General features: G+C 35.5%; 1 protein-coding gene across 3 annotated transcripts in view; it reads right to left on the bottom strand.

The window, feature by feature from the left end:
- The window catches only part of GABRB2 (gamma-aminobutyric acid type A receptor subunit beta2), a 118,264-nt gene that overhangs the window by 6,660 nt on the left and 86,146 nt on the right, over nucleotides 1–25,458 (bottom strand). For 2 of the 3 annotated variants that reach the window (XM_015876301.3, XM_085518838.1), the window contains 4 exons: nucleotides 13,522–13,659; nucleotides 12,265–12,417; nucleotides 11,093–11,337; nucleotides 3,275–3,325 (listed from right to left, as the gene is read on the bottom strand). In XM_015876301.3, the coding sequence (XP_015731787.2) occupies nucleotides 3,275–3,325; nucleotides 11,093–11,337; nucleotides 12,265–12,417; nucleotides 13,522–13,659 (587 nt within the window). The remainder of the gene's footprint in view (nucleotides 1–3,274; nucleotides 3,326–11,092; nucleotides 11,338–12,264; nucleotides 12,418–13,521; nucleotides 13,660–25,458) is intronic. The other variant, XM_015876302.3, reaches the window with a different exon arrangement.

The raw sequence follows: 25,458 nt of genomic DNA, 5'->3' as shown, positions 1-25,458 counted from the left end.
ATATACCACGTTTAGTGAGTAGAAACAATACTTGAAATGGTGTTTATTGTCAGCTCCTGAATGTGGAATTCTGCTATTGGTTATGATATCTGGAGTTATTATTGTGCTTTTTGGGGATTTTGGAAGGAAATCAAATGGAAAAGGGTCTGCTTTTTACTTTGGTTTTTTCTGTTTACTTCAAATGAAAGCTTCTGCTCTGACAAAAGCTTTATGTATTCACAAAGTCTCTCTGCATCAATATAAAGAACCCCTGAGAAATTCATGGGAGAATAGTCAGCCCCCATATTCCAAATAGGATTTCTGGTTGCTTGGGAAAGATGCTGACACAGTATAATCATACCTATGTGGAATCCCTATTCCCCAGTGCTAAAGTGCTGCAGAAGTGCAGTATGTATGCTCTGGAGACCAAAGCACTGGAACAGCAGAAGTCTACAATCTCAAGCAAGAAAAATATAGACTTATAATGTTCAGACTGTAATCACATCAAATGTACTTTGAACAGCTGTTTCAATGGGTAGTTTTGATTACTATGAAATTTTAAGGCAGTTCAGAGAGAAAAAAGTGATGCAGAATTTTAAATAAAACTGAGAAAGTTAAGAGGACTTCAAAGATGAACTAAATTCTATTTGTTCCTAAGGAGTACAAAATTATATCTAAAGTACAATCGGAGAACTTCAGACTAATCTATTTAGTTATCCAGGAAATTCTAATTCTCCTCAGCTTCTCTTCTATGTATGTATTTTGAATTGTGCTATTATAGAATCATAGGACCATATAGCATAACAGAATACTTTAAAAGCAATAATGGGCAATTAGCAGCTAGATAACTACACGGACTTGATTTACATCAGAGCAGATACAGTCCATGTCTAGTAAGAAATGGAACTGTCTCAGAGCTCATTTAAGAATGATTCATCTATATTGTTTATTGTGTATTCAATATATACAGTTATTACTAAAAGTGAACAAATAGTGACATTTGTGGATTTCTAACCAATAACATGGCATTAATCTCTTCTGTAACATTTCACATGGCACAATGAGTTGAAATCATTAACTTCTTTGGATCGATTGCACACCATTAAGGACTGGGAACACAGGTACTCACAAAAGTACATTGGACCTGCTGAAACACTGCCATTTGAGTGATTACATCTGCTCAAGTGATGCATTAAGAACTGCAGTCACTGAGATGCCAGATTTCCCCACGCACACTTTTTCCTCAGTCTGTGAGAGTTTGCACACCTCTAAATTTCTTCCTATTTTAGTTTTAGATTAAATGTGGCAATTCAACGTGAGACAGCCAACATTGCCTATTTTTTGCTTGCTTCCAATTAAAACCATATAAAATCTTTTGAAATCTCAAGCTTGCTAGGGAAATAAACTTCTTTTGAGAAACAGTATAAAAATTGAAAAGTTGGGCTGACACTCAAGATGAACTCCTTTAAGGACTTTGCAGCACAATAGTGAACATGGTGAGGAAATATTGCATTCTAGCCAGTAAGGCCATCAATTCAATTTTCATCTGCACTAAACAGGATTAAGGAAAAAAAAAAAGTAAAAAAAAAAAAAGTGTTATGTTACTGTAATACAAATAAATGGAAGCAAATGGAAAAGTTATCAAACAGATGTATAAAACTTTTCGAGAGAGCTGGAGATTGTTTATTTATTTTTGTAATGAGGGTAGTTATTTAGAAAATTCAGAAGAGATTTCTGGGGTAAATCAAAATTGGCTGTCATTTTTGTCCTTAGATCTCAGAAAAATAAGCCGTCCAGTATCCTGAACTTAAGAATGTTTAAAAGAAAGTAGTTAAAATATCTTATAAGAGGGGTGCAAAGCCATTTGGAAACTACACTGTCCACAGCTTCACATATTTTTAACAAGAGAAGAGAAATTTTAGTTCCCATAACACAAGGGAAAATTTGACATAACATGTATTGCAGTGGTTTTAAATCAAAGCCTAGAGCTTGGGTTATTTACATCTCAGTGTTGTGTACTTTAAGATAGAATGTTTGGAAAAACTTTGGCTTCAACATATTTGCTCGCATCGCAAACATTCAAGGGCTGAAACTATTGTAAAATTTTCATTCTTCTGGTCCATCATATCAGAAATTTGAGTGCTCTTTACAGACTCTTTGTACCACAAGAGAAGTTTAGTCTGATGGAGTTTGATATTGACATGTTTTAGTGTACTGGTTGTATCATTCCTTCAGTTGACTTTTTGGATTGATTCATTTGACATTGGATTTTACATTAAAATCAGTGAAGTAAGAAATGTACTGAATATATGTTTCTAACAGAGAAAATTGCTGCAGCTATCTAGCAATTTTGGCAGCAGTTAGTAATAGTAGCGATGTTGGGCAGAAAGAACATTCAGCAATATTCTAAGACTATCTTCTAGGGCAAAGTGTCTTCTGCACTTATCACATTAATATAAGACTTTGAACAAAGCATTTCTCAGTATTTCAATTATTTTTTATATGAAATAATTCAGAATACAGCAAAAATTAGGGATGGGCGAACCATCAAATGTTAGAATATCCATGTAAACACCACAAACTTCAGGTGCTTCTCTAGCCCTAATCTGACCTTCCTGAACCTGGAGCAGTAGATTGATTGCTTACAAGAATGGCATTTTTCATGGTATTTTGAATTCCCAATCAGTAGAACTCCCAGTACCAATCCAGAAATACAAGTGAGTGTGAAAATAAAAGAAACGACAATACCATTAACAAGAAAAACTAACCTAAATTTTCAACCTCTGACAACAGGTTCCTTGTCAGATTAGAGAGCTGGGAGTGTTGTTTGCACCAAGCAGGTTCGCCCAACTCTAAATAAAACATGCTTTTGTGACTAACAGAAGCTTGAGATAGAATGGTAATGGGTTACATTTACTGTACACAGCACCGCCCATTCTAAAGGATCCCAAAGCGCTTTACAAGCATTAGAAAGAAGAACCGCTTCAGTTCTCAGTGAAGTGAAATCACCTCTGAGGTAAAATGTTGGGACTGACAGTGCAGAATCGAACACTATATTTTAGTTGAGGAAATGGAGAATGCCATAGCCAATTGAAACTATGGGGTGGGTGAGTGGTGGTGGGGAATGTTAGGTCAACAGAACAGTTACAAAAATTGATATTCGGTCAGATGCTTGGTGTTGAGATGACCACTCTATAAAAAAAAAGTGCCATGGGATCTTTAATGACCATTAAGCGCTAAGGACCTGAATCTTAAGTCTCTGAGGATAAAAACATTAGAAAACGATGAAAGATACCTTTGTTGAATACATTTCTGGACAATGATATGTGCCAATTATTCTTCTGTCCTGTAAGTTAATAAAATCAAGACCAGTTTCCTTAGAGATAAGGCAGCTATTATCTTTCATTAAAAATTAAAAGCACTCTAGGGTATTAATAGGACAACTAATGAAAAGATACAGGGACCTCTAAGCCAACAATTATTATAAGTACATTTTGGCTTCAGAGGTGCTATTACTGCCTTGCCCTGCTACTCAAGGTAACATAACTTTGTGATGTAAATGTATTTTTTCCAACTGGTCACTGTGACCAAGGAAGATAAGATGATATGAAAATAATTGTTAAAATTATTCTGGGGGAAAAATAAGTGTAAAAAGTGATTTCAAAAGGAGGTGGAAGAAGGTTAGAAAGATCTCCTGGTGCTGAAAGATTGTTCAACCATAGAACTGGATTCTTTATGGTGAACAGGAGAGTTCAAACTTAAAGGACAAATTCCCAAGGGCAAGGAAGAAAGGGAAGATGCAAAGATGAAGAAAAAGCAGGAGCAAGGGCTATGGAGATAAAAAGAAAAAAAGGTGAACGCAGAAGTGGAGAAGAAATGACCAAAGCTCAGCAATCATGCAAGAGGATGTGTTTTTGTTTAAAAAATAAAATTAAAAAAAATAATATTCTTAAAGGTGGATGAAAAAATACATGATATAAATGATATTCACTTATAGGTTCAGGTCAACCAGTGGAAAAGTTGATCCCAGAACCTCTGAAGTGGCCATGCACTTTTTTATGGCCTCAAAGGGAATACAGAGGAATATGTAGAAATGTTACCATTATATATTCTTCCTGCTATCTAGAAACTCCAAAATGATGGCTATCTCAAGGAATTCCTCTTATGCTAAAATATTACCAAGTTCAAAATACAAGTAAATTGCAACTAACAATTATACATGCAGATAGACATATGTACATTAGGAATTGTCCAAATATGACCACATTTCTGAGACCATTAACATATAGTAAAAACCAGCATCTGGGTGATAAAATTGTGTTGATACACCAAACAGTTTACCAGTAGGAGATAAATGTGCATTGATAAACAGAAGATAACTAACATTTACTCATTTACTTTCTCATATTCTGTTCATCAGACTGCAGGGCTAAAATTTCCAACTTGAAAAACCTTGAGAAACAAAACTATTGTAAATTCTAAAGAAATATCCTTTTGCTAGGTACAACTGACATTAATTATAAAAATTATAAGTTGAATTAGTGAAGGAAAACAAAAGTAGATAACCTATTGCAAAAGCTAAAACCGGAGATTAATGTTCAGTATTTATAGGTCCTGAGAACCAATATTCTTAAGAAATGAAAACTCAAATAAATACCCCTTCAGCACTGAACATGTAAGAGACAAGAAAACATTACAGGTCTAGATATACAATTTAATTTGGAAGAGATAAAAATCTTAGTATTATACATAGGATAATTTCCCACCTCTTTGAAGCAGAGCTCTTCTTTGTAAACCACTAGCATTCCATTCCTGACCAGTCTCAATAGCTCTGATGACATTAAGTATATATTAGGTAAATAAAATACAAAATGCGCTTTATTTATAATAAGGATCTCTCCCATCATCAGTAACGATCACCTTATTGATTAGGAACCACTATTCTCTGGGAATTGCGCTAACTAAACAAGATAACGTGCAAAGTGTCGCAGAATCATAGATAGATAGATAGTCCTGAATAAGCTGCTGCCAGTTTCACTCTGGAAGAAAAAAAGAATCAAGATTTCCAAGTAGTACCTGCTTACAACTGTATAGAAAATTCACTGAAGTAATGCTGTCTGAACTAACAAAGCAGAAATGCCTAATAATTCAAAATATCTGTATATGAAACAATGCCCTTAAGACCATAACACTACACTTCCATTGTCTATATAAGATGTAGGTCTACTGCCAGGACTGCAGTTGCTGTTTATAAAACCACACTAGCATGCACTCACTCAATTCATGTTATGTACCTAAGATATGAGTCAAGTAGTAAAGTATGCAGTTAGAGGACTGTGAAATTAGATTGACTCCTAATTTCAGGTTTTTACTTTGGTTTTGGATCAAAAAAAGATAAATTCTGCAAATTCAACTGCTTTTCTCAAACTTTAATCCTAAAGAATTTAAGCAACAAATAAGGCCAACTAGAATTCAGGAAAAACAAAAACACAAAACCAAAAATCAAACACCTCTGTTAACATGTAAAATCTGGACACAGAGTCTTAATAATTCTCTAATGACTTATAATTCAATTTCTAAGCATCTAGCATTCCTCCCTAACATATGTAATTTCTTGATCATTATCATTAGTAACACATCAGTAAATTAGTTGTAAGTACTGTAGAACTCTGGAGAAATGGTTGAAAACATATGCTTCCTTTTGGCATCCATCCATTCAAGATTCTATACTTGAGATATTCCAGAATAGATGCTCAAATAAAATGAAAGAATTATCTGTGACTTGGCACTAGAATCAAAATTGTGAAACTGAACTCGTGCACACTACCGCATGGACTGACGCAATCTGAACCAAAATCCAGCAAGTCAATTAGGCAAAAGCAGGAGGAAGATAGGGAGAAATGGGAAAATGTTTCGAGTTCTGTCCTAAACTCGAAGCTCACACTAAGATCTTGTAAGATATTGCAAAATGTCTTTCCCCTAAAACAGTCATAATGAAATCTTGCTATTTGCAAGAAGAAACCAAACAGGTGATCACCTCAGTCAAGATCAACAAAGCAAAGGTAGCAGGGGAGGAAAAACAGCCACCTTCTTCACTACAGTAAAATTTTCACCACTTGCTACCCTTGCATGACAAAATTCAGTGATCTCAAAATTCATGAGCACAACAGAGTATCATCTCCTAGCACACAGCAATTAGTACACCCATCATAAAGAGTTAGGTTTTTTTTTCTTTCTTTTCCCCTTTTTCTTAATAAAAGTGTCTGACATATGGCCATTCAATTAAACTTAGTCAAACTGCTCAGAACTGAGCTGCTTTCAGAAATCACGTCTCAGATTACGTAGACAGACATTCATTCTAGTCTGCACCTATATAGCTTCCTTCTACTTTACTATGTCTCATCTTATCATACCATCTGCCCTTTTTATTAAGTTCTTATTTGCCCGTAATATGAATTATTAATTATTATCATATTAATGGATAACAGATTATTTTCTTTTTTCAATCAAGAGTGCATTTAATGCAGGATTGCTGTTGGATGATAGATTTATAGATGTACTATAAAAGCAAAAGAACAAAAAAAGCTGCTTTATAAAAATGGAATTCACACACGCCATTCTTATGTTAATTAAACATGGCATTAAAGGGATTGGCTGCAGAAAGCAACCCTCATGCAGTCAACTTGACCTTTATTCAGACATCATGTTGAATATCACTACAGATCATGGAAATGTATCACCTTCTGACTGCTTCTGCCAAGTACTGCAGGCTAAAACTGGGACTGCCTCAAATTTCACTCCTATCATACCTGCCCAGTTTCAACCTCCATGTTGCTGGTTGTTTCTGTAGTTCATTCCCACTTTTATTACATGCCTTTCAATGAACAGGGTAAGATGTGCAGTTTTATATGTAATTTAAGTAAAAGGAAAACTCATTGGAAGAGAAAGAAGAATACTTGCACTGAAAGCTGGACAGTGGCAGGATTAGCTCCTGTGATACACTGAAGCGAGGATGTGGAATTTTGAACAGATATTTTCTGGGTTTCGTGTTGCCATGGCATTTTAACATCCTGCTCAGTTCAGTAACTGAGTCAGTGCACATAGGTATTTAAAAATACTTATATCCTTTAAAAACAAACAAACAAGCAAACAAAACAACAAAAAAAAAAACCCCAAAAAAACAAAGCTTTTGCTGTATTATCTTCTTACTCATGTACGCCAGAAGCATCCCTACTTCTTTTAGTATAAGGTATAGTTCTATGTGAAAAAGCCTGATCCTTTCAGGTATCTTATATAGTTATAGCTATTCCTAACCTTGTGTGTTTACTTGATACCTTCAGTTACAAATGAATCACTGTAAACTGAGATCACTGGAGGGATTCCTGCACTAAACTAGAGGGGAAATAAAAGCATTGGACAGCATAAGCCAAGTCTAAGATAATGAGCATTGCTTTGAAGGTCTATTATCTCAGACTTACAACCATATTAGCACATCTTTACAACTTAGTCCAAAAACTGAGGAGAGTTTTCAGTGTACCAAAAGCTATCAAAAGTTGGCCACAGATACCTGTTGATTTACATTGGCTGATGTATGATTTCCTTGGTCTTAAACTATGATAATGCAGTGGAGTCCTTTGAGAATGAAAATCCTGATAACAATCCAGTTATTCTGGCTAAACTTGGTCAGATTTTGTTGATCAAAGAGATGCAGGGAAAACCTCAATTAGCAGCTGATGCAAATTGGAGGGGAAGAAAGCTGTCATGTTAAGTGCAGCTGAGGGGCAGCTAAGCTTTTACCTGCCCTGTTTTTGCTAGTTCTTTTAGCAATTGTGCTAATTTGGATATAAAAAAACTGGGCCAGGAGAGCAATGAACGGCAAAAATACCTGTTTGTTTAAATACTCGAATCCCTAAGCCCCACATTCATTCTTACCATGCATTTCAGGTATATAGCCTGTACACATCTGTAGCATCTCTTCACTTCAAGCTAGGTTGAAAGCTTCAAAGTTTGAATTATTACTGCAATGTAAACAGTGCTAAACCACATTCAATGATGTACATATATTATGCAGCAGAATTCTTCTGTGAAGTGGCAAACTGAATTTGAATAAATACAACAAATTTTATATAAGAAATGTTAATTTCTCTTAACCACTTAACTTTACTAAACATAAGTAACCTAACTATAAAGAAAACTATAATTTAGAAATAATTTAAACACAGCATGAATTAGAAATGAGGTACAAATGAGAAGGATAGGACTTAAAATGAAAGGCGGGATGCAATAAATCATTACTTGATTATGCCTCTGTTAGGTTATCTATCTGGAATAAAACAATCCAAGTCCTATATCTGTTTCTAGTTAACATTCTGGTATCCTGGATCTTTTTGGACACCAGTGTCCAAAAAAAGATTTATAAGGTGCTCTATACAGAGATGGAACTGTATCTTTTCTTTAAAAACAAGAGTCCTGATGAAGCAACTGATATCAATAGTTACAGCCAGTATGATTCCTCTGATGTCTGACATTCTTCCAGTGTCCGCTGCTTTGGAAGATGATGGTATACAGCTGCTATTCCATCATAATAAACCCTTGTCAAATGTACAGCTGGCAAGACTGTATGTGTGCTTCTTTACAGTGGAAGAGGACATAAATCAGCTTTGCATTCAGCCAAGTAGGTTTATTGTGTGTTTTTTTTTTCCTTTTTTCTTAAAAAAAACAAAACAAAACCAAAAAAACACAATGATAGTTTTGGTTTCCATTAAATTACTAGATAACCATAATGGAGGTTTTCTGATCCACCCAGAATAATGGGTACAGAGATATCATTGAAATCGAAAAGCATTTTCACCTTACTTCCATCTCCACAGAAGCTGATTAATGTATATAGTATCCTGGATTAAACGGGCTGGATGAGCAACAGCTCCAAACAAACAAATCCAAAAGATATAACAGTAGCAGGTTAGGTAAGAATTTAGTAATGCAGAAAAATATACTTGAGAAATTCAGAGTTGATCAAACCAACAAACTATGCAACACAAAGAAGAGAAGATGCATCCAACATATCAGCATGATCACCAAAGCTACCCAAGCCACAATATCAAGATGGAAACAGATAACCTAAAATTACTGGCAACAAAGGAGAAAAAAAACACACGCACACAAAATTAATGAAAAACACCCGCACTAAGATTCTAAGAAAGATGTCTAGTGTAACAAGAAAGCAGGTGTAAGATAATTTACCTCAAGCAACAGGTAGCTGTCTGTTTATAGAGAGAACAATTAGCCTTGACTAAAGCAAAAGATAAGGAGTGTTAAAGAAGTGTTAAAGCTTGAGAAGTTTCAAGAGTGGAATGACGATATACAGAACCATTTTAACTTGAAGTCATAGCAAAGAAAATGGAACATGCCCAATGTGATTTAATGAGTCTCTGATATCACATCTGCTGGTATTTGAGTCTGAGTTTTCCTTGATTTTATCTCCTTTGAATTTCTCCATTAGTTTATTACTTGAGTTTCAGAATGCAAGAGTAAATCTAGATATATGCTTAATCATAGAATCATAGAACAGCTTGGGTTGGGAGGGACCTCAACATCACAAAAACAAAAAACCAAACAAAACTGCATAAAAACACACCTCAGCTAGGAGCACTGTGACACGCTGGCACCTATAAACTTTAAATTACCATGTACATTAGAGGAAAGGTCTAATTAATACGGATCTACTTTTAAAATTTCCTACTGGATTTTCTTAGTTAATAGATCTGATTGCTTAAAGGGAAACTGATCATTAAAAATTACATTTAAAAAATGAAATAATGATTACTTATAAAATTAAGTAATAATAAAAGAAAAGGACTATTTAAAAGACGATTTAAAACAGTCTTCAAAAACATTGCAATGTTAAAATAAGAATGAATTATATATGGTATCAGACCACCAAAATTAATCTAATCATTATGCATTAGTCTTAATTCATTAAAATATTTATCCTGATTTAAAGGAAAATTATTGAACAGATGACATATCATACATGAAAATATAATCTTCTATCTTAAAAGACAATAAAATTATACGCATTATAAAAACTATCACTGTTTTACATTATCAGCACATTTTTTGTGCTTTCATCCTCTGTCCAGTGCAGAAATTCTAAGCAAACAAGAGAAATTCCATCACCAGAGCTGTATGAAACTTGTTTCCACTCACAAATAATCATTTTTTGATTTAGATTATTATTATTAATTCTGATTTTATTTATTCACCCATGGAGTATAATGTTGAACAAACAATGCAAAGTCTTGCCATTAAAAAAGTAAAAAAGAAGAAAGAGAATTTAATTAACTTTCTGATTTTGCATGTGTGTGAAAGTTTATACATTTCACACTGAGTGCATTTTAGCATTCAACCCAGATCTGCCACAGTGTGAAACTCCTCCAAAATTGCCACAGTGAAAAATGACAAGTGCTTTATCGTAAGTGCTTCATTTTCATTAAGCATAATGGACACGTTTTCTAGAAGTGTGCATTTTGGCGAATGTCTTTTCTGCCTCAATTCCCCCTCCCCAGGGGACCGTTTTCAGATTCAGAATTAAGTACACAGCAAGTTGATACTTTATTTCTGAGCAGTTTCTCATTTAGTCAACAACATTCTGGGCCATTTTATTGTGAAAATATGCAAACTTTCCAAGTTTTGAACACTTCTGTAGAAAATCTCTCTTATCCAGGTCACTTGAAAGATTTAGTAAAGTAGGTTAAATTTAAGTTTTATTTCCCACGTTCCATACAGCTCTTACTACATTATTATCTATAGCCATCATTTTGGATTTGTTCATTTGCAAACAGGTCAGACATATTTAACTGTACACCGAGAAAACATCTGACAGGAAAGCTTATCTGAGCACATGCTTTATAAAACAAGCTTTCAGTTTTTCAGGCTAGAGGGCAGCATTTATTGCTGAAATGAGTAAGTACGTGACCCCCCAGAAAGCTAAGACCATAATAACCCCACTTTGCTTTCTACCAGATATCACATTTAAAAGCTTTGTCTGGCACACATGCAAGTCTACTTTAGTCATGGGGCAATGCTCAAACATATATCTCTTTAAATTTACCTTATTGACATCCATTCGCAACTTCTCATTGTTGGCACTGGCAGCTTTTTCTGCTGCTTTCTTTTGACGCTGAGGTCCCCTGCCAAAGAAGATGTAGTTGACCAAAGCATACTCTAGCAAAGCCATGAAAACGAAGACAAAACATCCCATAAGATACATGTCAATGGCTTTCACATATGGAATTTTGGGAAGAGTCTCTCGAAGATGAGTGTTAATTGTTGTCATTGTGAGGACAGTTGTGATTCCTGAAAAAAAAAAAAAAAAAAGAAAAGAAAAAAGAAAAAAGAAAAAATGTGAAGTCTGTTGACTGAACTTGAAATTTTCTAGCATTGTAGTTCAGAATAATCAACAGCTACCGCTGGAAGGAATTCTAGATTTGTTTTTGTTTGCTTTTTTTCCTAGTAGAAAAACAAACAGAAAACTTTGGTCTTCTTAAGTCTTAATTTTTTTATTTGTTAAGCAAAGAAAATTACTAGTAGCAAACAGTAGTTGAATTGTACGAGTAAGCTGAACCGTAACCTACTGGAACAGCCTCAGTTACAAATTACCAGCCTAGAGTCATTGTATCTTGCTTTCCTCCAGCATTTCCAATGCTGTCTGTAGACTACAATTCTTATCATAATATACTACACAAAAAGGCCTGGCAAAACTCAGACAGCATTCCATAATGTTAAAATGACAAATTCTCAATTGTCCTTTATAGCAATTTACTTATCTGTATCAGAAGAAAATCAGAAAGAATTGATCCGATCCGATTTATACAACATTTGGCAATAGATATTCATTGCCTATACGACCTAAGTAAAATTTTATTTAATTTACACCAAAAAGAAAAAGCAATTTATATTCTACAATTCAGAGCTCTGAACTGCCATGAGCAAAAGCAAACTGAATGCATTCCCTAAACAGAAAAACAAGCAGTAAAACAATAACAGAGAACACAGGCAATTAGGCTAATTCTGGTTACAATGATTATACAGTTAGCTAATTCAGACATAAAATCACTTTAATTTCTATTTAAATTGGGATGACTTAAACACTGATTCAAACAATACAAAGCTTGCAAGCCAGATCTAACAGATTTATTTTTCAAACCATGCACTATCCCCTATGCCAGAAGCAAGCAAAAACATTCAACTAATGCACACTACAAGAGGTGTAAAAATGCCTACCTAAAGCAACTCTCGCAGCTGAAGCATCATAATTAATCCAGAAGGAAACCCAGGACAGAATAGTGATCAGAATAGAAGGCATGTAGGTCTGCAGAATGAAGTAACCAATGTTTCTCTTAAGTTTAAAGCTGAGAGACAGCCTTGGGTAGGCACCTAAAAGAGAATATTTGGTATGGCCATAATTTACTCATATAAAGCCTGAAAACATTTTTCTGTCATTTTGGTTTTATTGCTTCCTGCAGCAAAGACTACACAGAGAGCTGAAAGACCCTGAATAGTCAGCTGTACAATCTCCAGAAAGAATTGAGATTAACTAATCTTTTACATGAAGGGTACAAGGAAGCTACTAGATTCATTTCTGCTGGTAATCATCGCATTCAACAATCAACAGCCAAAACACATTTCACAGCACCAAAACATAAGTGTTTCTTCACTGACAAGCTGCAGTATGCTTCCTTCAGTGTAACCTTTATTCTAACCTTCTCTCCAGGCATCACAACACTTCCCCTTTGTCGCCAACAGCAGAAATACTGTGGTGTGCAAAGTGCTCGCTGAAATGGGTTCCTGGAGATCATCATGTATTCAGGTCCCATTTTTGCTTGGCTTTTGAAGTATCCGGAATACACAGTGCTTTATATTCCCTCTGAAGATGATTTCTGTCTATATCTAAAAAATGATTTGGTGTGTGTTTGTTTGTCTTTTTTGTTTTCCTTCTTTTTTTTCTTCCTAATCTAATACCAATCAGCTTTCTTGAGTAGGTGGAAAACACCAAATAGAAATTAACTCAACTCATTTGAAGGATTTAATGTCATTTCAACTTGTTATACAGAATGTTTTCTGCCTTCAGAAAGTTGTATGTTTGCTAGCATAGTATCAACTACAGATCTTGTGGGAGGATGATATGAAAGGTTTTACAATAAAGACAAAATAATTTGCCTAACACATCCATGGAGGCATCTGGAAATAGTGAAAGAAGTTCCTACAAACTGAGCTATTGGTTGGAATTTAAGGTGCTAATGTGTCTTGGTCAGTTTTCACAGAAAACCAGAAAATTTGAGTCTTAACTTAACAGTCTGCTGTATTCTTATCAAAATTTAAAGAGGAACACATTGTGAAGCTGTAATAAAATCTGCCTGTTTTAAAATTTAGTCTCTGCACTCCTGTTTCTAAAATTTTCAGATCCTGAAATGCACATTAAGAATTAGACCATTCTTAGTCTTCCCAGTTAATTCCCCTTTTAGCTTCCCATCCACAAACCTGTAGAGAATACAACATTCTTGGTGATAAGCTTGTAGTCTACAATGGAGAACTGTGGCAGTTCAATCTTTGTGACTCCCGTGACTGCATTATCACCCCCACGCCAGTAAAATTCAATGTCGTCTGTTGTATAGCCATCTATAAAACAGGAGCAAAGTGTTAAAATACACATCAAGTCTCATGTCCTGGAGCAGTCTGGAGAATTCATTCAGAAAATGTCAAATATATTCCTGAAACTAAAATATTAACAATAGTACAGATACATATGCACAGACAGGCACAGGTAATTCTAAGTTCCATTTGGTTGTGGTTGAACCCAGCAGGCAGCTAAGCACCACACAGCTGTTTGCTCACTCTCTTCAAAATAGCACTCATGGTTTGAGATAAAAGCTATTTACTACGACAGAAGAGGAAAATAGAAGCAAAAATGTGATAATAACTCTGTGTGTGTGTGTGTGTGTGTATATATATATATATATATATATATATATATATGTACACCTGTAATGCAAATGCTCATCACCTGCTAAGTGGTGCCCAGCCAATCCCCAAACAGTGGCCAAGAGACAAACTCACTGTAAAGTAGGTTACTTGCTTTGTACACAAGTGTAGTTTACAACTTCAGTGGTTGTATCTCAATGGCTTTTTAAACTGGAAGAGGGCATTTTTAGATTAGATATTAGAAAGGAAGACATTACTGTGATGGTGGTGAACATTTACTGAATTTGGAAGTATTCATCAGGAAAACATTTTGAGGCAATTTAATTGTTAAGCTTTACAACTAATAAATCTTTTGTTTTCCTTTTTGACAAGATAAAAGTGATAAAATGAATTACATCAAGAAAAAAAAAAACAAAAACCTGTTGCGTTCATAAATAGACTCAGTGGTCCTTTATTCTGTTCATTTTGGAACATCTATTCATAGACCTTTTCTGCCCAACTGCTTACACACAGTTTGGTCCTAAATCATGTAATCATACCAGGGGTGATGCAGGAAAAAACTCCAGGACTGAATTTCCAGCATGTAGCCGAAATTCCCTGCTCCCTACCAATAAGGACAAGAGATGTGGTTACTGTGCTCTCTATATTCACACAGCATTAGTATTAGGTAAATATTGACAATTCCTTCTTGAGGAGAGCTGAACTCCTTTGAAAATTCTCACAAAAATATTCAGGCTGATGATTCCAAACTATGTGTCTCTGCTTCCTGCTGAACTTCCTGCTGCTTAATTCTACACTGAGGAAAATGTTAAGCTGAGGCTTTGATGCTGAATGACAAGACTGGCTAGTGAGCATCAGTAAGAATAGTTTTAGGAAGTCTCTTCAAGCTTTCATTAAAATACCTCTCTGTCCTTCCAAGAAGGATACATTACCTCTTTCATTTCATAACATGGGGAAGAAGAGAAAAGAATAATATAGTCATCTTCAAATGACTGCTATTGTGAACTGCTGAAGTACTCAAAGATAATTGGATATGAGTCTAGTATCTGCAAAACATCTGCCAGAAAAGAGAAAAGGCCTATTCATATCTCTAGCGGATGTTTTACAGGTATTAAGGTCCAATTATCTCTGGTTGTAATAAACCCCATCTGCAGGTATTTGGAACTCAAAACAGCTCTACTCACAAGTTAAAATTATTTAGAAACCAACCAATTTTATAAAGTAATAGTCGAGAAAAAAACGATCTATGCCTTTGACAAGAAAAGCAGAATAAACAAATTTAATATTCCTAAATTGTCAGATAACATCAGTAATGAAGGAATTAAAGCATACTAAAAACAAAGTTTTGCAAGTCATTTTTTGCAAAGGTGTGATTTTAGCAAAAAGCACTGCCTGTTTGATTTTGATTGCAGAAGAGTTGTTGTTTTACCATATATTAAATTGTAGATAGCACTGCTACCAGGACAGAGAAACTGATTGATTGCTTTTTCCTAAATCACTTATATATCATCAGCAGCACAATTTACTTCACATTCAGAAAGTTCAATTTCTCATTTCTGTCATGCATCACACATCAGCAGCCAACCAAATCAATACATTGCCCTGGAAATATGGCACCGATCCTGCGAGAAGCAAAGTGTTCTCAACTACCATTAACGTGGACAGGGTGTTTATCATTGCCTGTACTTCAGTGCTTTATCATCCATCATTCCTGGTAGGAGGAAAACAAACAACTAGAAGAACGCAGAATAAAATCCTTTTCATACAGAAACTAGAACACACCTATTTTCTCAGTCACCTTATGAGAAATCCAAATTCAGGAATTTTTTAAATACGGACAAACCTTAAATGGGAGCAATAAAATTACTGAATATGAGATTATTTAGAAGAAGAAGAAGAAGCAGCCAACTTTTCTGAAAAAAAATCTCAGAATTGATCAGTTGGATTCATTGCCTCACAGTGCTTTTGTTTGTACATAGCACAGCAGGACTGTATTTTAGATTTGATATAGAGATCCACAACCATACCTACAAGCATCACGTACTCTATGTAGGGATTCAAGTGGTCCAGCTATCAGTATTAATGCTGCATATAGAGACTAGAGGTATTTGTTGATTTTAGGGGAAAAAATAGTAGTAAACATGAGAAACGGTTTTAACACATCGAGAATGCAGACAGAATTCTGAGGCCATGAATTCATCTCATTCTGTTCTGAACCACCAGCAAATTGTCTGAGCACATACAGAACAGCACTGGGAAACAACAATATTCATTCAGCATAGGCCCAAGCTATGGAAAACCGTTTCAGCATTAATGAGACAAAAGGATCCTGTTGAGAACTGTCCTAATCCTAACTCTGCCTACCCTTCTCTCAGCAATTCTGGGCACTGTCAGCATTCAAAGACGGTGAAGGACAACTCGGGTCAGTCCTGTGAGATTTCTGCCCAGCAGGTCTAGAGGCTCAACAAAAGCTGGCACTGCACAATCCTTCTGATCACCTAAGGTGTTTGCCTTTTGATCAACAACACAAAACATGTTAGAACTCAGCTTACAGCAGGACCTGAAAATAAACATTATTATAAAGCAACCATTTACAAGAACATCATATACGCTGTGGAAGATAATACAATTATAATTATAATTGTCTCTAAAACACACAAAAATCTATAGCCTAATGAGGAGAGGGAGGGAATCTCTGCTGTCAACCTTCCCTAGCCTCTCATAACATTACTTCTCAAAGTAAAATGAAACAACTGATGGATGACATTATCTGTACCTGACTAAATGTTATGATTAAGAATAAAAAAAAATATTCTATGTTGACAGTCTTAGGACACAGTAACCTGTTTAAAAGCACTCTGAACTGCCTAATTGAGAAACTTGACATCTACAGACCCTGCAGCATGAGTTGAATGCTATATAGAAAGGTTAAATAGATGGTTCATCCTGTTTGTATAATGGATCAATGGAAGACGTTTAATAACAATGTACATGTATTTTATTTTTAAACCATGAATCACCAAATCCTTTCTAAAGCAATTTCTTCAGCAGCTTTTCCTTTGCACAGAGCAAACAGCTAAGATTTCATTGCAAAATTGTAACTCACATGCAAAATATATTCTGAAACCCTGAAACCCTTCAGAGCACTCATACTTGCTTCACTGCACTACTTCATTCTTCACCATCCACTGGTTCATTCAAAAACACAGTCAAAATGAATAAGAAGTATTTCTTTGAGCTTGTAGAGCTTTTCAGAGCTGAGGGGAATACAAGTCACTGCACATTGAAGTCAATAGGGTGATATGAAGAGAAGGTAAGGCAGATTTTAAGTATAGCTGAACACATCTGGCATTGGAACAACTGGAAAAAGCACACAATTCTTTCTTCTTTCTCCTTTTTCTGACCTGCCTTCCCCCCATTCTGTCTTCCTGTATAGAAAATTAACATTCTTTTTACATTTCACTTCAAAGAGTTCTTCCCCGAGCCTCTGAGGATTTCGATACAAAGAGGATGCACCATTTTCCAACTGCACTGAAATACAATGGATTTTTCAATTAAACTGGTAAAACTTTCAAAAAAAAAAAAAAAAGATTATCTTCAAGGTATACAAATGGTTTGTTACTAAATAAAGTGGACTGGGGAAAAGAAAGAAGCTCACAGGGAAACGTGACCAACAAAAGACTGCAAACTGCTATTAAAAGCAGGTCGTTTGTTGGACAAGCGATATTATACAATTGATTCTCATGGAGTTGTCTTTTTATGGCATTATCAGAACCAGGGATCATTTAATGTAAGCACTTCTGGCCTGATTCTTGCCCATAGTATGCCCTGCAACTATGCAAACTTCTGCAAAGTGCTTTTGAAAGTAAACTTCTACTGCAAAAATATTTTTTTAAGGAAATAAATGTATCAGAAGAAAGAAATAGAACAATATCAGTGAGGCAACACTCAAAAAGCTTGTAGCACCTAGAAAGCAGCAATTTCTTGTAATCCTTCTTCCAAAAGCTACTTCCACAGTATGAATGATCAGAGGCACTGGTTTCAACACCATGGAAATTCTTGAATCTAAGTGTTCTTCAAGCAAAAGGATTTGCAGCACAGTCATGCACAGTGATATGAAGTTAACCATTTCTAATAAGGCCAAACCAGGTGCCACACTGTCAGAACTACATTGTCAGAACTGTCTTGTTTCTCAGACTCCATCAACAACTGAACACACCACTGTCTGGAGGCTATATCTACAAAGCTATTATTTTATAATTTGGTTTTAATCTCAATTAAATTTCTAAAGTTTAATGGGTCTCCATCACTATTCAAATTACCTCTAGTTCCTAATTTTTAAGAACCAATGTAACATAACTGCACACATGTATCATACTCAGAAATATCCTAGGCCAGATCTGAGTTCATCTAAGCAATTTATTTTATTTAGCAGAAGACCAAATTTTCACATCTTATGAAGATGTTGATGATATGTCAGATTTTGCATTTATTAACTCTGCATTGTTGCTGAAAGGGACGTTAGCATGGCATGGGTGACATTAAGAAAATGTTATTTGAACAAAACATGGTAGTGACTTCTGGTGATAGAAGAAAAATGAATTAGTCATATATTACAATTCTGCAGTTAAGTTTCAGACTAACTTGTTCCCTATTGAACATATTGCATCAAAAAATGAGTTCCCAAACACATAATTAACTGCATTAAATACCTTATATGTCCAAACAAACAAACAAACAAAAACAAAGAAGAAAACACCACAGTTGTTTTTTACTTTTGGCTACATTAAGGGCTATTTTCATAAGTCTATAATAAAAGGTTAACTTGCAGAACGCTAAAAATCTCAATATTAAGAAGCCTAAAATAATGGTTTTCTTGGAGCTCCACTTGATAATCAGCTATGTGGAAGAAGTGAGAAACAGACGTCCACTTTTCATTACATTAGATTTTCAAAGACACAATAGGAAATTGCAACTTGTAACTATATGGATATGTATCGTTGCTGAGGAAAGCAACATTTGGGCAGAAGTAACAAATTGCTATTTAAATATGAACTGCAGCTGTTCTAAATTTGATGAAAATGAATACATCAATTCTTAAGCGATCCATTTCAGCTCTATTAAATCATGAGATGAACAGAACTCGTGAGAAAATACCCATTTTCAAAAGACAAGTACAATCAGATTTAAGCAGACAATAGGCTTTTTTTTTTTTTTTTTCTTTTTTTTCCTTCAGAGTACTCTTTAGTGTGAAAGTGTCACATGGGGAAAATACCTACATTTTCACCTTCTATCTATGTCATCATTACAACCTGTATGCATCCTCTTTTTTTGTACTTACTATTACTTTTTTTATTTCATTTAACTCCATTGGCTTCAAATATATGCAGTAGAAACTCCTACCACAATAAAGTTCTATGGTTCCTATAAGCTTTATCAAGGATAACAACATCTACTCTTACTGCACAGAACTGTTCATACAGTATCCTGCAAATTAAGTTTATTAGAATGTTAATTACAGACTCTGATCTTGTTAGAATTGTATCAATATTCCCTCAAAACTGCAACAGACCTGTAACATTGCTGCATGACCTTCATACAGCCAGGTGGTACAGGAAACCACATGGCTGTGTTCTCAAAATATTTCAGTGAGAGTTAGTTGCATGCCTCAAGGCTCAGAAAACTTTTCTGCGGGAAACACTGTTGTGACACCTATATCAGAAAAGACAGAAAAGGTTGGTTGGCATTACCCCAGCTACTTTCCTAGGATACTGAAAGAGGTGAGAATAAATGCTTCTGACACCCCAAGCCTCCAGGTTTTAGAAACAGCACACAAAGAGAAGTTATTTGGCTGGTAACTAGACGCTAATATTTGTGGATAGTCATGCACAAGGTAGCAGGAACTGTCTTTACAGAGATAGGACAAAGCCAAAGAAGGAGAAAAATCATCTTCACCCCTGCATTCAAGTGGTGCAGAAATTGTAAGGCTGCAAGGCCCCAGATTCTCTGTTAATGAGATGGCTACAGCAAAATCCACAGCAACAATGTCCCTTCACATTTTCTTCATCTTGGACACTAGAAGAGTTCACTTTGTCTAGTCTAAAGAAAAACCACGTGAAATCCTAGTCTACAAGTAATGTCCTGCTTCATCTTGTTTCTTGTGTCCTTCTCTGTGCTTTGCTGTGAGGTTCACAGCTACTACATCAAGAAGACTTCATCCCAAAATTTCAGATTTCAGAAGTTAAAAGAAAAAAAGTCTATAGTTTAGCACTCACTTTTCTTTTGAGTAGCAACTCCAGGCGTAGCTTCAGGCTATGCTTATTTTGTGAAGTAGATGCAACAGAAAATATAATACCAAACCTTAAAGGAGTTTCTCTCTGCAAGTAGGTTTTAACACGCACTCTTGACTTTTATTCTGTTTTCCACTAGATCTAGTATTGCAACTGTGTCAATATGCAAATACATATTACATAAGGTTGCCTCTTGGGCTGGAAAAGCAGAATATCTGCATGCAAATGTTCATTAAAAAGAATCCAGTACAATATTTTAACATACATAAAAGTAAATCAGCCTCAAATACAAAAGTGAAAGGACCACATCTTTATGCTGTGAGGCCCATATGGACTGCACCTCTCTCGTGCCTTTGAAATAAATATCCTTCTTCAAAAAAAGCTGAAGTCATTTACTAAGAGCAAAAAAACATGAATAATACAGTAACATATAATACACAGCACAGCAATGGAAAGTGCTGGTTTAGTACTTTCTAATTGCTACTTCTTAAAACTCACCACTGCACAACTTCATTCTTGAAGGACTTATGACTCAAATTCTGTCCCAAAATATCAAGCACTTTGACTATGTATTCACACGTGATTCTACAGCATTCCATACCTTTACTTTGAAAAGTGTTATCCTGTCTGAATACTGTGGCACTCAAAGTTCTTACGTGTAAGCAGTGTATTGCTCCTGCACATAAGGAAGAGGCTGCACATATGGTGAGCCCTGTTACTGCATGAAAATTGTCTTCTCTGTAGCATTCTGTGCCTGCGTGAGGCTGTCACAGCTCAGGAGCACATTAGCACTGCAGGTATCTAACAGACACCATGTCAATGTGCATATTAAGCCACTGTCATACCTGTGATACCCTCAGCTTTATACAATATTTGAATTACTGTAGCAATCCACTGTAAGTACATATATGCTGCAGTATTTATTAGGATAGATTTTATTACAAGTGTTGTATGAAATAACTATTTGTCCAAAGCTTAGACTGAAAGACCTCTTATGTAGCAAAGTATAAATGAGAATATGCAACATGTGTCTTTGAAAGGCACTGAGAGGAAGATGCTGATCTCATTATGGTTTTATCATGTCATTTTGTCACTAGTTAGAAGCGGGAACACTGAAGAGCTGAGCCGCCCCAAGTGGCTCTAAACAGCCATGTTAACTTGAAACATCTCATGGAACTGTAATTAGGCAAATGTAATTAGGCTGCACAATGTTTTGTGGAAACAAAGTCTGTCATTACACTCAGCTAGTGTGTAAAATGCTGAAATGGCTATGAAACTCCACTGCTTTCACAGCACCAAGCATTCATAGAAAAAAACACAGACTAAAACTGCTTCTTGCTTTACAAAGCACTGCGTATTACTGAAACTAAAACAGTATGCTGAGTGCTCTGCCTGATTGCCCAAGTGGAAGAAATGTAGCCACCTTTCCTTAAGGAAACAAAAAATTAAGGTCTGTAAACTCATCAAAGCAGTCCTATGGAAGAACTGTCAGAAAAGACGCATATAGAAATGACATATAGAAAAGTGAAAAAAAAAACCTCATATTGCATTCTGTTAACACAGGCTAGACTATTCATCTTGAGGGCACCATGGGTCCATTAACAACTATAGGTTTTATACTAACAAGTGCCATAAACATAAATGTATGTGGAATATTAGGAAGCGGGTTTCCCCGTCTCTTTGTTCTTCATATACAACACAAAAGGCAAAGCACCCATATTTCTCTGGTCACAAGTACAGCAACTACCAGCAGCCCAGCAGCAGAAAGGCAAAGCTCAGAACAGCTTCCTGAGAGGATGTACCATCAGGCTCCATGCTACATGCTCACTTCTGCCCCTCCTCAGACACACACCAATTTCTCCTGCAGCCTTACTGTAGGTACAGCTAGAGATCACTAATAAAAATCTTTCAACATCAGAAACATCGCCAGAGAATGGAGCACTATCTGTGGAACATGGAATAGATGGGGGGAAAAGGCCTAATAATATTCAATGCTAAATGGAGGGCAATTTAACCACAAATTTCCTTGCAAAGTTTATTAATTCATTTACTTTTAATGAAATCATATACATAGGAAGCAGTGTAGCTACATTAGAATAAATAAAATGAAAATCTATGGTGCACTGATCAAACTGCGTTCCTATTCACTGAACCAAATTATTCATGACCCTAATCATTATAGCTATTTGATGCCTCATTAAATAAGGAAAATGGCACTACATTGTCATCATTTTCTGTTCGATCATCAGAACACTTGGAAAAAGGTCAATAGTTGAAGACTTGGAATTAGCATAATGCCAACATTTAAAAAGCCTACTGGCAAACCAGCAAGTAATCCACTGGAAAAAGTTGAATATGAAGGGGGGGGGGGGGGGGGGGGGAAGGAAACGAAAGGTTGTTGGTTATTTTTCCTGAAAGTATTCATGAAAAAACATGCAGAAATAGTTTTTAAATATCAGATTTTGAAATATATTTTAAGTCTGTAGCACCAGAGTAGGAATCCATGGTCTATTGCATAAAGTGATATATAAACAAGCACCTAGGTGCAGACATTCTATATATAACCTGAATATCAATTATACCCAAATATACCACAGATAAATAACAATGAATATCAGGAAAAGAAAAAAAATCACCATGTAATCATATTTGTTGTACACGATGACAAAGCACTTTAGAACCAAACTCCAAACTACACATTCATGAAATGATGCCATCTTTGAAAAAGAACTTCCAATCATTTTGTTGAGAATAATCTTAAAAGTGTTATCTTACTATTTGCAGAGATAACAACATCTGTGTCCTGCAGTTACCATATGTCAATATTTCTGTCATTGATAATTCTGGATGTGCAGTAAGAAATTGCTTCTGAGTGATACGGGCAGACGCTCAGATGGTGGCGTTGATTGTCAATAGTTATGAGAGTTTACATCTGTTGAGGATCTGCCAATAAACTTTTTCAGCTTGAAAATAAGACCTGAAAGAATGCTCAACTAATATTGGATACCTCTCTTTCAGTTGCTTTAATTATCATGACAATGCTAGACAACATTAGAACCAAACCATCTGAAAATCAGCTTAACCTTCCCTCAAATTAATTTCTATTTACACACATTATTTTGTATTTTAGTACTTGAAATGCTGGAAGACAAAAATTAGTATTTTGAAAAGCAAAAATAGCAAAAATCGCATAACCACAATGAGAAAAATAAATCTCTTTAAACAGATAGTGAATTAAAAACATATTGCAAAAAATGCACGGGGAGACTTTGGCTGCAAGCTAACTTACTTCAGCTCTGGTATGAAGTGTTTATGATTCATACCTAAATTCAGTCTTCAGTACAAGTATGTACTTAGGATATGTGCAAGTTCACGCATAGTGTGTTATGAAGTGCTAACTTACAGTCTGAAGCACAGAGAATAACAATTTTGTACATTCCAAATTGTGTCTTCCTAATCAGAACACAAAATGCTTCAGCTTAGTTAATTTTATAGTCTGTGTATTACAGTGTTTCTAAATCAGTTCTTAGAGTTGGGAAAGGTGTATGTTGGGGGGGGGGGGGGGGGGAGGGGGATTGTTTGTGATTGTTTCTAAGAATGAAATGTTTTACTTTTACTTGCACAGTCCATTTAGATGATTTTCCAATACAGTTTTTAGCCAAATAATGTCACTTGAGAAGACTGGGGGAACCAAGAATGAGTTTTGTGTGATGAATTTCATGAACTGTAGCTACCAGCATTAATACATTTTAAATCACTTTACAAATGATAAGACATTTTGTTATCTTGCACTTGAGGATAAGGACTGTGTCACCTACCAATTAAATGCAGTCATTTAACTGCAAAAAGCAGCACCATGCAGCAATTTATGACATACAGTGAGGAATAAAAAATCCAATTAAAATTTCAGGGGGAATTTAGCAGGGCAGAATTTAATCAGCAAAGATATAATTTTGCCAGGATACTGTGGCTAACACCTGTTCCAAAGTGTAAAGCGACATGGAAAATGCAGTAACAAATGTGTGGGTCAACACTTGTTATGTTTGCTAGAGAGCTCTGCTGGTCTCATTTAGATCTTTCTTTTCCTTAGACTGAGAAACGTATTGCTTCCCCAGCATGGCTTTCAGATATCTGACTCATTCCAAAATCCTCACCCAACACAAGCAATAGTGTCTGAATACTGAATTACACCTATTTTCCCATCTCTACACACAGTCTATGTGGGCTGCTGACTAGCCAGAGGGATGAAGTGGCTGCTCCAGCACCACGTGGCAAAGGGACACGGAAGAGCTGCAGCCTCTACTGTGAGCCTAGTTCCCTTTGGGAGAAAACAAGTGGATACAGTTGTGATGCTCCATCTGCCAGGATGGTCCAGAATACCTTCTCAGCAAAGTATGCAGTTGCACTGCATTTTATAAGCTGATTCAGTTTGAAACTTCCCTAATTCCCATACAGCATCTTTTACATGACCAAACTAGCAACAACCACATTCATTTACTTACTAAAAGTACCTACTGAAGAACGGACTGATAATATTTATAATTGTTCCCAATATTTGAAGTTTTAAAAATGAACCAAAATCACAAACTCAATCGTTACTACTTTCTGTTATATTATTTCTTTCATTTCTACTAGCTTTGGAAAAGTTAATCATCATTATGTACACAAAACTTCCAGGGAAACACATTTCATCTACAATTCCAGTAGTGATAGGTTACAAAATGTATCATATTTTCAACACTTGTTAAGTTGTAGCAGTACCTAACTTTGTCAATTATATCATTTTTTACTACCTGAAATGAATACATTTAATGTTTTTCACTAGATTCACTGACAATTTCATTAGTATTAATGGCAGGTCACTGGACTACCTCACCAATGAAAAGATGAAGTAACTAAGCTGCTCATTATATCCATCCACATTATACTTACGAGTTAAAATCCAAAACTATTAATGATGAAAGGAAGAGATATTAGAAACACAGCATTAATGAACCCTCCAATTAGTAAATCCACATATATCTGCAGCATGCAACAAATAAAGCACCACAACTAAAGCTTTGAGCTTTGATAATTACACAAATAATGAGATAGAAAATTATTTTGAAAACCTCACTTTAAAAGGCCCTGCCAGTCTCTAAGTGGAAATGCAGAGTGTTTCAAAAATGTTCATTTTTGCCTCAAGGCTGTCCTTTCAACAAAAGAA

This window comes from Coturnix japonica, chromosome 18 (genome assembly GCF_054131305.1).
Source record: "Coturnix japonica strain WE chromosome 18, WE-NBRP24, whole genome shotgun sequence".
NCBI classification, from domain to species: Eukaryota; Metazoa; Chordata; class Aves; order Galliformes; family Phasianidae; genus Coturnix; species Coturnix japonica.
This window is presented reverse-complemented; position numbering and strand designations above follow the sequence as displayed.